The sequence below is a fragment of the Aulonocara stuartgranti genome, assembly GCF_965226115.1.
Source record: "Aulonocara stuartgranti genome assembly, chromosome: 5".
NCBI classification, from domain to species: Eukaryota; Metazoa; Chordata; class Actinopteri; order Cichliformes; family Cichlidae; genus Aulonocara; species Aulonocara stuartgranti.
The window spans coordinates 17128899-17143362 of NC_138943.1; the positions used below are offsets into that span (position 1 = coordinate 17128899).

The following is a 14464-nucleotide window of genomic DNA, read 5'->3' on the forward strand; positions in this document are numbered from 1 at the left end:
GAAACATCAGTGGCTGTCCTAGCTTCATTCAGCAACAGCTCACAGCGTAGCACTCGCTGCATGTCATTGGAGAGTGGCATTAGTCGAACATCCTTTCGGCGGATATTAGCTACTCACAAATGGCACCCTTACAAACTCCAGCTACTGCAGCATCTCAACAAGGATGACCAAGATCGGCGCACAGAATTTGCAGAATGGGCAAAACAAAAATTGGAACAGGACCCGCAGTTCACACAGAAGATTTTGTTCAGTGATGAGGCAAACTTTTATGTGAATGGTGACGTTAACAAACAAAACCACCACTATTGGTCTGACACTAACCCACATTGGATGGATCCCTTCAAGACTGTTGGAACAACAAAAGTGATGGTTTGGTGTGGTATATGGGGAACAACGATAGTGGGTCCATTCTTCATCAATGGAAACCTCAAGGCCACTGGATATTTGAAATTGCTACATGATGATGTGTTTCAATCTTTATGCACTGAAGCTGGCACGTTCTCTGAGTTTTTCCAGCAAGATGGTGCACCACCACATTATGGGTGCCAGGTCCGAGCATTCCTAGATAAACAGTTTCCTGGAAAGTGGATTGGTCGTCGTGGGCCAGTTGAATGGCCCCCAAGGTCTCCCGATCTGACCCCCTTAGACTTTTATCTTTGGGGTCATCTGAAGGCAATTGTCTATGGGGTGAAGATACGAGATGTGCAGCACCTGAAACTACGGATACGGGATGCCTGTGCTGGCATTTCTCCTGCAGTGTTGCTATCAGTGTGTGAAGAGTGGGAGAAGAGGGTTGCATTGACAATCCAACATAATGGGTAGAACATTGAACACATTTTTATAAGTGGTCAGAAACTTGTAAATAACTCATGAAAGAATAAAGTTACGTTGAAACCAAGCACACCATTGTTTTTCTTGTGACATTACCAATAAGTTTTGATGTGTCACATGGCCCTCTTCCTATTGAAAAAACAAAAGTCGTATCCAAGATGGCCGACTTCTAAATGGCCACCATGGTCACCACCCATCTTGAGGAGTTTGCCCCCTCACATATACTAATGTGCCACAAGCAGGAATTTAATATCACCAGCCATTCCCATTTTATTACGGCATATCCATATAAATGGCCCACCCTGTAGATCAATCGGTTACTTCAACCCATGACTTCCTACACTACTAAAGGCAAAACAAAAGGTGCCATCCCTCTGTTTTTGGTTGCACAATAAGTTCTTAATGACACAAGTTGGAAATCATATTTACAGTAAATGTGAGGGTAATAGGAAACCAATATAAATGCTGACTGTGTCATTATTCTGTTGCGGTTACATTTCATAATGATAATTAAAGCAAGACATTTGTTTTTGAATATTTGTCTCACAACTAAAACTTACACTAATGTTTAGCAACGAACTGTTGCTTCAGTTAACAACATTAACTAATCCCACAGTTAGCACGAGACTGGTCATGTGAAAGCTTTCCCAGCACTTGCCTTGCTGTCAGTCATGCCCTGCCCCTATGCACCTGGTCTGTAGTGAGAACCAAGGGTTTTTAGGTAAACACCAACACAGCTCGACTCTCTCGTTTAGACAAAGGAGGCATTTAAAAGGTGAACATCTACAAGTTCCTTCTCTCTTCTTCCCAGCAACTGGTAAGCTCAAGGGAGGAGTCTGAGTGCCTGAGAGCTGAAAATGAGGACTCCTATCAGCAGCAAGTCAAATTAAATCATCGGCAGCAAATCACGAACACAGGGAATTACAAGAGATTACTGCCCCCGTCCAGCCCTACCCAGACCCCAGAGAACAATGGCCTGTAATCTGTCTTAATTCCCAAGCTAATCAACTCAGGGCTCAGAGTCTCATGGCAGCAGTGACAGGGAACAGCAGTTCACATCCACCCAAATGCCAAACTGACAGACAAAACGAAATGCAGCAAAGCCACAGTATAACTCCTCAGATCGCTCACCACTCATGCATTTTTAACATCTACCAAAATCTGTAATTGTCTATGCCCAAAACCATTTTCTTCAATGTGTTTTAAAGCCTATTCCATTTCTAAGGGAGTTCATACAACACCCTCCACTGTCAGGGCTTTTATTTTTAATGTAATCTTCATTGCAGTGCTACTGGTGTGCAGGCTGCTCTCCCTGGTGATCTGCCTTGCGTTAAGGAGGCTGGGGGCTCAGCATTAAGCCTCACTTAAAGTTGCAAAACTTTAAGAACAGCGTTTCTCCTTTCATTCACCAAGATGACACATAAACCACATGTCTTTGGTCATCCTCCGTCTTACTCTCTGGCCTGTCAGGCCAGTTCCAGCACTCTCAAGCCCTCATGATCTTCAGGTATACACTAGCTGACAGGTAGACGTGCAACTACAGATGTCATGCATTCAGCTCCAATGAATCATCTGACTAGAGTTAACATGTGGGAGTTTGTGCATCTCTGATGAAACCCACTTCTACAGAACACATCTTCTCAGAAGAAGTGATTTGAGGCTATATAATTTACGATGTTGCTAAGCAAACATATGGACTCAGATGGCAGTTTTTCCCCAGCAGCTTTCTAAGTTTAGCACAGTTCTGCAACACAACACACCTTTACGAGAGTGATGTTTGTTACCATAGCATTACTGTGACTTTATAGTCATACTGAAGGCTATGCAACACTGATATCTGTTTTTTTTTTTTTTTTATATACAGTATTAGTACCACCCTTTTGTCCCCACTGTCCTTTACGTTGCTTTAGTTCATTTAGGTTTGAGGGTATTCATTATGCACAGTTCTCTTAGAGAGGGTCTGTTGGGATGTCCACTGTGAGGAAGATTAGAAACTCTCTTGAATGCTTTCCACTTATGAATAATGTCTCACTGTAGAGTGATGCACTTGGCAACCTTTCCTGGACTGATGGGCATCAACAATTACTTATCTAAGATCACTGCTGATGTCTTTTTCACTTTTCCAAGGTGCTTTTTCCACCTTGACACTTTGTTAGGAAACAGCCGAATGCTTCAGACCAGCAAACTGCAAAAACTTCTGCTTTTATAGGGGGAGCCCACACTTGTAGCATCTGGTCGCTACTTACCTTTTTAATTCCTGTGGAAGCATGAAAGGTATACTTTGTTTTTCACAGGACGGTGAAAACTCTTTGACATGACAGCAACTGCAAAATTACATAGAAACTGAATACATGACATCAGGATAGTGGCATGTCAGTTACAAGATCATGAAGGCTGATGAGACAAACTGTCATAAACAAGCCTTTGTTTTTATGTATGCAAGTCTAGTTTTCTTAGATTAATTTTCCCCATGTTTTGAAATGAAACATCACCTGTTTTTCCTTTAACAGAAAGCACTGGCAGTCATGTTTGCAAATACCCTTAAAACCTAACCAAAAACATTTCATCTAATAGATATCTTTATGGTTCAGGGGCTTCCTAAGATGTCCTCAGCTTTCTGCGACGAGGCAGGGTGTACTTGGTAATATGAAGTCATTTGAAAGGTTGTAACTGTAACAACGGTTGTTTAGGAGACACCTGTTAAGCCTGATGCATTTTAAATCATGTTAGCCTAAAAACACGGTTCAGAACAGTCTTTAACAGCTACATATTGCAGCTAGGCAAACAGCTTTTACCTGTATGCGTCCTGCCCTCTACTGAAAGGAGAAATGACTAGTAAACATATGGCAAGTCACAAAATCAACTCTTTGCAGAAGGCATGCATAAACATTTTAAAAGAACAACAGATGCAGAGACATCTGACTCACTTGGCGCAGGCCAAAGTAATGATCTAAACAATACAAAATGTTTTGTGTGATGGAGGCTGCACCAGCTCGCTTTCTTCCAATCAATGCAGATGTTTATCCGCTAATCTACCAACAGCTTGGGCTGAAGTAAACATGCTGCCTGGCTCTGTTCTGCCTCAAGCATCATCAGTGCTATCAGTAATGAGGACAGGATGAGCTACCACCTCTCCCAGTTCCCTAACAGAACATGACTGTTCTCTCTTTCCCTGTGGCTCCATTTCTGCACGAATGAAGCCCCTCTGCCACAATACCACGACCAACCGCTAAGATGGACAAACTAATTTGTCTGGGGTGGATGTTTGAAAAACAGAAGGGTGGAGAGCTGGGAACTGGTTTTCTCAGAAGAACCAGCTATGAGGTACTCAATAAAGCCCATATTTTAGAAATGAGAAGATTACCGAGAAACACAACTAAGTAAATGAAAAAAAAAATTCACAGAGAGACAGAAGGAAAGATGGAGCTGCTGGAGGAAAAGAGAGCAGACTGAGGCAAGCCACAGGGGAGATGGCAGCCGTGGGTGCCCTTGAAATTGCCTGACTCATTACTGCAGCAGCACGGCCATGCATGGTGATGGCAGGCTCAGAGAGAGAGCTCTCGGCCAGGCACTGACAGTCAGAGAGTGAAAGACAGCCCTGTTTTTAAACCACCAGAGGAACACTTCAAAGGCTGGCGTGCTCATTCTCCATTTTCAAACGCCACCCTGCACTAGAGCGAGGCAGACGGGAAAATGCTAATGGGTTTCTGTGATTAACCCCCGTGTTTGTGTCCTGATAAGCATATAATGCCTTGCTATAAGAATGGTGTTAATAGATAGCAGCACACAGGTACATCTGGACACCCTGAGTGACAGGTCTGTGTGGGTGACTCAAGACTACAGTAATCATTTAATTCTTCTGCAGCGTGGGCTTCAGTCAAACTGAGATTAGCATTACTGCACAGCTGCCTGCTGTATACTCCTCACACATATACTGTACAGCATCTATAGTGTCTGGGAAAAACAAAACAAAACTTAAAGTTCCAAATGTATGGTTAAGCAGTGGTTGCAATCTATTTTCCTCTTTATCTGGTCCAATACAACTAGAATGTAGAGTGATAACGCATCCCTCGAGCAAGTAGACTGCAGGAAGAGTGTCAATCTCTGCGATGCTGTGGTTGCATACAACCCACTGACAATCTTCATCATCACAATTAAGGCAAAGTGGCTGCTGTGTCTTCCATTTTGTCCTCCACAGGAATTGACTTCCAACATTAAGGGCCACAGCAGTGTGGTAATAAGTATACAACTCTGTCCAGCACCAATCAGGGTGCAGTAATCCAGCCAACCTCTTTTTAAAATCGCTCCAGCACTCCATTAGCATGACTGATGTATGACTGAATTATTTCACACAAAATAAAGCTCTTGCTCAACCTGGTTAAGGAATGAAGCTCTGTGGATAATGATATGCGGCCTTTTGGATAAACCCTTATTTGATGAATTAACCATAAAACCGACAGGGGGAAATTTTATATACATGCCATAATGAGTTGTCTGGAGTGTATTTAAATGTGGATATTTATGAGACCATCTACGGCTCTGTTTAATGTTTTAGATTACAAGACGTTTGGAAGAATGTTATATTAAGAGTGCTTTTTGCTCTTGTACATTTTAAATGGGTGTCCCAAATCATCCAATATGACTGCTGGAATAAAATCCTACCTAATCAGAAAGCATTAGTTCCCTGTCAAATCTCTGCTCCCTGAAGCAAATGGCAGAGCTGCAGACAAATCCTCCCAGATCCTACCTTAATGTCCTTTATGTTGAGGGGAAAAAAAAAGTGTACGAGCAAGCACTTATGTGCTGAGTAAATGCCTGCCAGATGTGTACACATCACCATGCAAAAGTCAGGTGTCATATGTGTTTGTGCATTACAGATTTGGCCACAGCAGCATTTACCAGTTAAAGGATGCAAATCAGCAGGAGGCAAAGCTCTCAACGTGGCATCAAGACTCAGGGCCTGAGGTCAGCAGAGTGACATGCCAGGCTAAGGAGATTACATTCTGCTACAGACTAACGAAAGGCTGCTCTTGTGAGTAGACACTGACCAACCAAAAACATCAGAGTTAAAGCAGTAGTGGCATGACATAACAGAAGGGTGTTCCATCTAAACCTAGCTTGAGAATAAGAAACAAAAAGGTATCTCATGTGGAAATGTGTTGAGAAGAGCCTAAATAAAAATATAAGCCATGACTGACTTGACTTTACATAGTAAAATGAGCTATTTAAGGGTCAACTGCTCAGAAATTAGGCATTAGTTATTCTGCAAGTTTCTCCAAAATGAAAAGCTTTTTCCAAAGAAGGTCTTCTGGCAGACACACAAGAGTTAAAAAAAAATGTTTGTGCTGAATGTCTTTGTATTTCGTCGTGAAGGTCTATTCTATGATCTGGTCTCAGTCTGGGTATGCTTCCTTCAAATGTAAAAAACTTGATTTCTTCCATCCTTAGAATGCCGATTGTGTAACACACAAATCATCAGCCTTCTGCTTTCTGGAAAGCTGTGATAAAGATGAAAAAAATATATATATTACTGAGGAAAAAGAGGCGGCATCTACTTGCGGGGTGATGAAGATGTTGACTTAACCTAAATTGAACCACTGCTGGGAAACTGGACAGTAATGCTGAACTATTACGACTGACAGTAAGTTTGACTTTCATTTTCCCCCAAGAACAAAATCATAACCAAACTAGGGAAACTCTCCTTGCACTCTCTCCAGAAGATTTCTGTAAGAATTCAAAACTACTTCGGCAAAGACCTTGCTAGCCTCTCCAACATTTCAACATAATGAGGCAAAGCTTTGGCACTCGGCCTACCAAATCCTTTCCCCATATCTAAACAGTTCCCCACTCTACAAAAACTCTAACATTTATTTTAAATACACCATCATACTGGCAGGGCATGTGCCCCTTTGGTCATGACTGTCAAAACACTGGATGTGATCTCTGCTGCATTTTAACACATCCTCGCCATGTTGTTTTGGCATTTAGTGAAACACTGCTGAGCCTCACGCTAAAAGTGACGTTTAAGCCTGCAGGCATAGCTCTCGCATTTGTTTCTGTTTGACACTCAGCTCCTATCTGCTCACTGCAAAACAAATAAATAACATGGAAAATGTGCAAGTTGTTCGTCTGATATAGATGAGGCATGATGTAACGAGCTCTACAAATACGAGTTTGCCAAGATCATCATGGGACATGCTTGTGTCTGATGGGGCCACTGTGTGCGCACACTCTGTTTCAGTATTGTGGATCTGGGAAGCCTCCAAGTCTCCTGCCAGAATACAAAATGCCAGATCGCCACCATGAAAAGAACTCCAAGCAGAGGGACAAGCCGGTGTCCAAGAAAAGAGAAACATCTTGTGTTGGGCCTAATTACTTCTGCTCCAAGATTACACAGTTTTGACCTTTCTCAAGCTTACAGCACACAGCCTGATTGGAAACTGATGAGGACAGCATTAATACACACAGCACTGTTAATTATATTTAATGCAGAACAAGGGAGGGGAAATGTAGCTATTTACTATGCACAAACTGCCTAATTATGTTTCCTTGTAACCCTCAAACACCTAGATCATACAAATTGGTTTTAATCCAATTAAGTATTTTTTTCCCCAATTAAAGAAGTCTCCACAGATTTTACAAGCCAAAGTCTGTTTAAAGCTCTTGGGGAATAAGTGAAAAAGTTCCATGAAGACATTTGGAGAAGTAGCTGCACAAAGTTAAGTGATGACACTTGAGTCAGAGTCTGTTATTGTTGAAATCTGGAAATGTGAAGACAGAAAGAAGTGAACTTACCTGACAAGACTTCCTCATCTCTGCTGCTACAAGTACAACATATCCAACTGAACTGATGGTCAAGTGCAGTGCCAAATTATTGTAAATGGACAAATGAGTTGGGGTGTGTTATCTGAAAATCCGCTACTGTGGATTATGTACAACAGTAGATACAGAATGGTTGACATTTTAAGAATTATAAGAAGTGAAATGGGAAAGCATAAAGCCAATCACATCGTTTTATCCATCCATGGCAAAAGCTGAGGTTTATGAAGGCTTCAAGTGTGGTGGAAAACATATCTCCTGATGTAAGAATGTGAATGATAAACCAAGAAAATGGTAAATGCACAATGTGAAAGTGGAGAGCAATTCTTTAAGTGCACTAATGTTGATGAAACCATAAATTTGTAAATTGTAAACCATAAAACGCCACTCTCCCCATTCTTTATTCCCTTTATTCGTAAGGGGTTGTCTGACTGGTGGGATTTTCTCTGTATTATTGCATCATCTTTTACAGTACAAAATACCTAAAATGTAATATGTTTAATTAGCGTGGCAAAATTACCAAATGTACTTAGTTTTTGTTTTAAATCAGATTTGACTTCTGAATTTGCATGTTTTGGTGATCAATGCAATATAGATTATGCCCTGGTTTTACTTTCACTGAAAATAACTGCCTTACCTATATGGCTGCCAAGTGGCAAGACTGGCTACTAGAAAGACTTTGACCCAATGCAGCTTGGAGGTGTGGAGACATGCCTATGAGCCCTCTGCAACTGGGAGGCAAGTGGTTGCTGGCTAAGTGAAACTGATCACAAGAAAATATGTGGTGCTGGTTGGGACAAACTTGTTTCCCTAGAATCCAGTGGTTGAAGTAGCAGCAGAGATGTGAATCACCACTTCCACTGAAAACTTTCAAAAGGAAGTCATCAAACATGTGATGCAGATGCAGAATTGGGCATTTATTTGCTAGTTAAACTGACAGTCTCGATGTTCAGTCAACTATATGCATAGTTAGTAATATAATCACAGCTAAATCTGTGGACAGAGTTGTGGGCAGGCAGACTGGAAACTAATAACATAAGGAAGTTTTGAATATTCAAGGTGGAAGTCAAAAATAAAAGACACATTGTGTTATTTGGGATTTCTTAATTCACTTGCAGTCTGCATATAACCCTTCTCACTCATTAACAGTACCACACCACAAAAGGAGAGTGTCTGAGGTCATGAATAGTCAAAGGCTGAGACCATCTCGCTGATAGACTTTCCCTGATGGGATTAATAGTTTTTCTGCTCCTGACTGAAATTCCAATTCTAAAAAGAAGAACAGTAAGCCCCAGCATAAAAAAATAAAGTATACAACAAAAGCGGCATCACGAAGTTAGAGCCAAACACTGAAACCGAAAACTCAGACTTCATTAGTGATATATCCAAAAGAGACTTGAGGTTTTGGTTTGAGATGCACTGAAAGACAGTGACACCTCAAAACCCCCACCGAGTAACTATAAATCTCTTTTATCAGAAACATCACTGTGCTCACTATCAAGAAAACAAAGTGTTTTATGTTACATACAGCAGATATGAACATCTACACTGGCAACAGCAGGCATGAAAACGGAAAGGAACTCCATAACATTAGACTGGAATGTGTTGCTCTGTATACTGGAGCAGAGAAGGAAAAGGATTAGGAGCTTTGTTTCACAGTTATTGGATTTTGGCTCCGTGGGAATGGAAATACCCAAATGGTGAAGGGAACGCAAACACTGAACTATTCTCGTTAATGTGGAAAACATGACTCGGGGTAAACGCAAATGACACATTAAACACACGCTTTATTGAGAAGTTCATTTCTTCACAGTTACAGTCAATTAGTTCCTAATATTCTAGATTTAAATGAATCACTGAGGAAGGTTTTTTTCCCCCTCTCCTGTTTTCAAGCATCTGTTAGTTGCCGATGTCAAGATCTCTAAAATCAAATTTCCCCTTTAAATTGTAAATTATTTGGGGCTAAGCTGAAAGCAAAGAGATGACAAGAGATAGGGAGAAAGAGAAATGATGTTGATGTGCAACAAGGGCCCCCTGCCAGATCTGAAATGTGGATGTATATGTCTAACTAATCTAAATGCTTTTTTCCTGGAATATTTCCAGGACTTTAATTAGTAATGTGAAAAGAAAAAAAAAAGCCATGCGTTTCTGCGTAGAGAAGCACTTTACCTAAGCAGGAAAGGTCCCCAACTGATTCGAGATCACCCTGGCGATATGAACTTTATTTGCAAGTTTGTTTCTTTTAAAGGAGAAACTGCCAAACCAGAGGCATAACAATGAAGAAGCAGACAAAGACACTGACAACACAACACTAAACTTAATTAAATAAAAAGGTGTTACATAACTAACACCTACTTGTATTAAAAAAAACAAAACAAACAACCCCCCCCCCCCCCCCAAAAAAAACAGGAAGTCCAAAAAAGTAAAGAAGTTTAAAAAAAAAAAATCTAAATGAATCAGATTTGTCTTATTCTCTTAACTTCCTTGAACACACCTAAAGAGTGACTGCTTCTTTCAATTTCTTTGTGATTCATTCCAGGCAGCAGGAGCTGCATTCCTAACCATCATTTCAGTTCAGTTTGAACCAAGAAATGAAACTATTAACCTCTGATCATAACGGGACTTACAAACTGGAATCTCATTATGATTTCAGGTCAGTGGACTTGTGGGCATCAGGGAGAAGCAAATTAGATGTGCCTCATTCATCAGCACCTGCTGTACCTGAAACACTCAAAAGCAAAAAGCACCAAATCCCCAAACTGCTTCAGTGCAGCTTCTCTGGGCAGGAGTGGACTTAATGCTGAACTGTCTGGGCAGCTCCCACGGGTGAAAGAGTCTGAACGTGGAGCAGAGTGCTGATGGGTTTTAAGAAAATGTCAGCCTCGCTCTTGCTAATGAGCTGTCAGAGTGTGTGCGCTATGACTGACCTGTATTTCCTCGTAAGCCTCGTCGATAGTGGTTACTTGGTGCTGCTCATGTAGCGCCGGCTCGTCGCAGAAGAAACACACGAGGCTTTTGTCGGTGAGGCAGAAGAGCTTGACCTTCTCGTGGTCCTTGCAGGGGTAGGAGCTCCTCTGTGCGTTAAGGATGGCGTCCAGTGGGAAGGCTGAATAGCGCTCCACAATGTTGGACAGCTTGAGACTTGGCGAAAGTAGTGGATCGGCGAAGGTCCTCCGGCACTCGGGACAGTCCCGCGCTCCGTGAGGCTCCTGTCTGCTCCAGTGCTCGGTGATGCACTTTCTGCAGAAGTAGTGCTCGCAGCCGAAGCTGACGGGGTCCTGGTAGATGCTGAGGCAGATGGAACACAGAAGCTCGTCCTTCAGAGAGCAAGCCATTTGCAAAAACTGACACTGAAAGGCATCTAAGAGGGCAACGTCGTGGAGCAGAGTATACTTGGTTCAGTTTGTAAGGACGTGGTTCACTGCCATGTGGGAGTTGACTTCAGGAATCCTGAAATTATCGTCTCTGTTGGGGTGTAAAAACAATAAACAAAAAGACAATAAGGCACCTCAAACCTTTAATCAGCCAAACCCTAAATAAGTTATGTGAAGACATTCTTTTGGTTACACATTAACAAAATCAACTTCAACAACAACCCTTTAATATTTAATCTACAACACAAGAGCTTCTAGTAAGCTGTACTAGCTCTGTACAAACTGATTACACAGTCTAAATATGGGTTTTTAGATTAGACCTGTAATTAGTATTTAAAAAATGACAAAGAAATCACACTTTCCAGTTTCTCAGATTGGATATTTGCTCGTGATTTTAGTATTTTATTGCAGTGTACCAAGTATCCTTTTATCCAGCAGCATTTAGCACATCAATTAATTTGAAATCAACCGCACATTCATGGATAGTGAATACAATTATCCTGACTTTATTTTAAAGCACTTCAAAATCTCATGCCCTAATGAAGGCGGTGGACATAACTTTAAACAAATCCCTTTAATAATTTGGCAGTAGCGTGTACCACCTTTTTTAAAGCAGTCCCTTTTGTTCTCATAATATAATGCCTGCTCTTTGCTTTCACTTTGTGAGCTTCCTCTTTACCTGGGGAAACACCTGACGTACATTAGCGTTTCTACCAAACTAGTTCTGTACTTTGCTGCACCCATTTCCTCGCTCTTTGAAATGGATTTGCTCATTTCTAATGGATTTGCCTGTTGGTTTGGTTGACTGCAGCAGTCCACCAAACCAACAGACAAACACCTGCAGCAGTCAGTATTATCTCCGTTGCCTGTCCACCTCCTTCCCCGGTGTTAAGAAGCTGCCTTTTAAATACCCTCCCGTAAAGGGCTTCAAGATCCCGTGCTGCTCTTTTATTTAATTCGCACCATCTATCACAAACTATCGGACCAACATATGAGCTGTTGCTTAGGATAAATACACATTATATAACATATTTCATCCACCTTGCTCGCTGGCAGGGACTGTAAACATAAGCGACCAGGTCCACGACACCGCCAACCACAGCGGGAGGAGATAGGGGACACAAAAGAGGCATAACACTGATTTAATTAGCCGTATAATTAGAAAAGTGTATGTAGTAATCTATACGGGAGGTTGAGGCTTCCCAAAAAATGCCCATATTAATAGAAGAAACGAATTAAAACAGCAAAAAGAGCCTAAACTCACCAGCCTTCGCTCAACGACATCAGCGGCTCCAACGCAAGTGTCTTTCAGGAAGGGAGCAACACACAGCGGCAACGGATGCAACCAACTGTACCGAAAAATTAGGGGGGCCGGGGACTCGACCACACACAATGTTCGGAAGAAAGATACTTGTCATCTATGACTAACATTTGGAAGATAACGAGAGTAATTTATATGTAGCGTGGTAATTTAAATGATTATCAAGTTGAGTACGAGACAAGGAATAAAACTGTGTAAAGTTTTATCCCCCTCTCCTAATGAATTGACTCGTACTGCCTTTCTTTTCGTTCACAAGCTGCTGCTGCTGCTCAGCTAATTACAAGAAAGAAATATACAGAAATCAACCGTTAGCAACTTTTTTTTGTAGAGCAAATTGCCTGACTTTAAAAAAAAGTTCAGCAGCTGCCATGAAAAGTAACTGCCACTTCTAACTGAAAACAATTTTATTAGTCAGAGAGATGTTGTAGTGTCCAACTTCGACCAGCAGGTGTCAGAAGCGTCCGCAAAAAAACTACCCTAATCTTCAGGTTTAGGTATCGTGACAGAGGATAAGCGTTTGTTTTATCAAAAGTAAACGGTTTCTTCAAGAGCTAGAGAAGAACCGCGGGTTTGGCATATTAAAGCAAAATGCAACAGTTTCGTTTATTAATACTATAAAGAAGAGTGGTTCTGCTGAGACACTGATTAGAGTAAGCATATCCTTCCAAACTGGGACTAAAGTTAATAATGCTGAGAGGTTTGTGTAACACAAGCGAACTATACTTCTTAAAGTTTAAGGATAAATGTGCTGTATGTCATTTCAGTCCCAACTTATTCTAATCATAAATGTCTTTTTTGATGTCTTTGTAAACTTGTGCACTTCATTTTCTATTGTGATGCAATTCAGAGCAGCTCTTTCCTTTCTTGGCTCTGTTTGTTTTATTTGATTTATTTTATTTTTTTTGTTGTTGGCATGTTCACTTTTGTAAGCTAGAGCCAAACAAAATCTTGAAAGGGACCTACATGTAAAAGTGGGTCACTTGGTCGCTGATGTATCATGAATATGTATAATATGTGTAATAGTGTGTCCAATCATGTTTTCATGTATTACTGGAGAAAAAAGGGACTTAATTGCAATTAAACAGCAAAAATTAACATTTTGTTAATTTTTTGTTAATGGAGAGAAAAAAGTTAGGACACCCTACCCCCTAATAACTAGTGTTGCCCCCTTTGGCTGATATAACTTCAGTGAGACACTTTTTGTAGCCTTTTACCAGTCTCTGACATCGATTAGAAGAAAGTTTGCCCCACTCCACAATGCAGAATTCTTTCAGCTGGGGGTTTCTTGCATGTACAGCCCGTTTCAAGTCACCACACAGCATTTCAATGGGATTAAGATCAGGGCTTTGACTTGGCCATTCCAGGACTCTCCACTTCTTAGTTTTTAGCCAGTCCTTGGTGGATTTGCTGGTATGCTTTGGGTCATTGTCATGTTGCTGTCTCCAGTTCCGCTTCAGCTTTAATTGTTTGTTTGTTATTTGTTTTACAGATGATTTCACATATTCTTCAAGCACCCTCTGATACACAGTCGAATTCATGATGGATTCTATGATGGTGAGCTGGCCAGGTCCTGCTGCAGCAAAGCATCCCCAAACTATGATACTGCCACATCCATGCTTCACAGTTGGTATGAGGTTCTTTTCTTGGAAGGCTGTATTTGGTTCATGCCAAACATGTCTACTGTTCTGGTGTCCAAATAATTCAATTTTAGACTCATCAGTCCAAAGAACATTATTCCAGAAGTCATTGTCTTTGTCTATGTTCACTCTGGCAAACTTCAGTCTGGCCTTAATGTTTCTCTTAGAGAGTGAAGTTTTCATCCTTGAACACCTCCCATAAAAGTCAAACTTGTGTAGTCTCGTTCTGATAGTAGAGTCACGCACTTTCACATCGACAGTAGCCAGAGCCAGCTGTAGTTCCCTGCTACTCTACACCAACCCCACTACACGAAGATGCCACACCAATAAAACCACTGTAGAGGAAGTAAACAACAGTGATTATCTTATTAGAATGCAGTGTTCTTCAGAGAAACATTGGTTCCTGGCATTCGTGTGGATGTTTCTTTGACACATAACACGTGCCCAAACATTGTTGCGAACCAAGCAAACAATGAACTGCG

At 41.2% G+C, this 14464-nt stretch overlaps 2 protein-coding genes across 5 annotated transcripts in view; one reads left to right on the plus strand and one right to left on the minus strand.

Annotated features, from left to right (window-relative positions):
- The window catches only part of trim62.1 (tripartite motif containing 62, tandem duplicate 1), a 35229-nt gene extending 22842 nt beyond the window's left edge, over positions 1 to 12387 (minus strand). For 2 of the 3 annotated variants that reach the window (XM_082532880.1, XM_082532881.1), the window contains exons 1-2: positions 12289 to 12387; positions 10578 to 11115 (exon numbers count right to left, since the gene is read on the minus strand). In XM_082532880.1, coding sequence (XP_082389006.1) covers positions 10578 to 10985 — 408 coding nt within the window. In that variant the 5' untranslated portion in view covers positions 10986 to 11115; positions 12289 to 12387. Of the gene's footprint in view, positions 1 to 10577; positions 11116 to 12065; positions 12236 to 12288 lie in introns of those variants that run through there. The other variant, XM_082532882.1, reaches the window with a different exon arrangement.
- Positions 12388 to 12509: 122 nt separating this feature from the next.
- Positions 12510 to 14464, plus strand: part of mmel1 (membrane metallo-endopeptidase-like 1) — a 55157-nt gene continuing 53202 nt past the window's right edge. The window contains exons 1-2 of one of the 2 annotated variants that reach the window (XM_082532869.1): positions 12510 to 12995; positions 13835 to 13972. The gene's annotated coding sequence lies outside the window, so the exon portion shown is untranslated. Of the gene's footprint in view, positions 12996 to 13029; positions 13043 to 13834; positions 13973 to 14464 lie in introns of those variants that run through there. The other variant, XM_082532866.1, reaches the window with a different exon arrangement.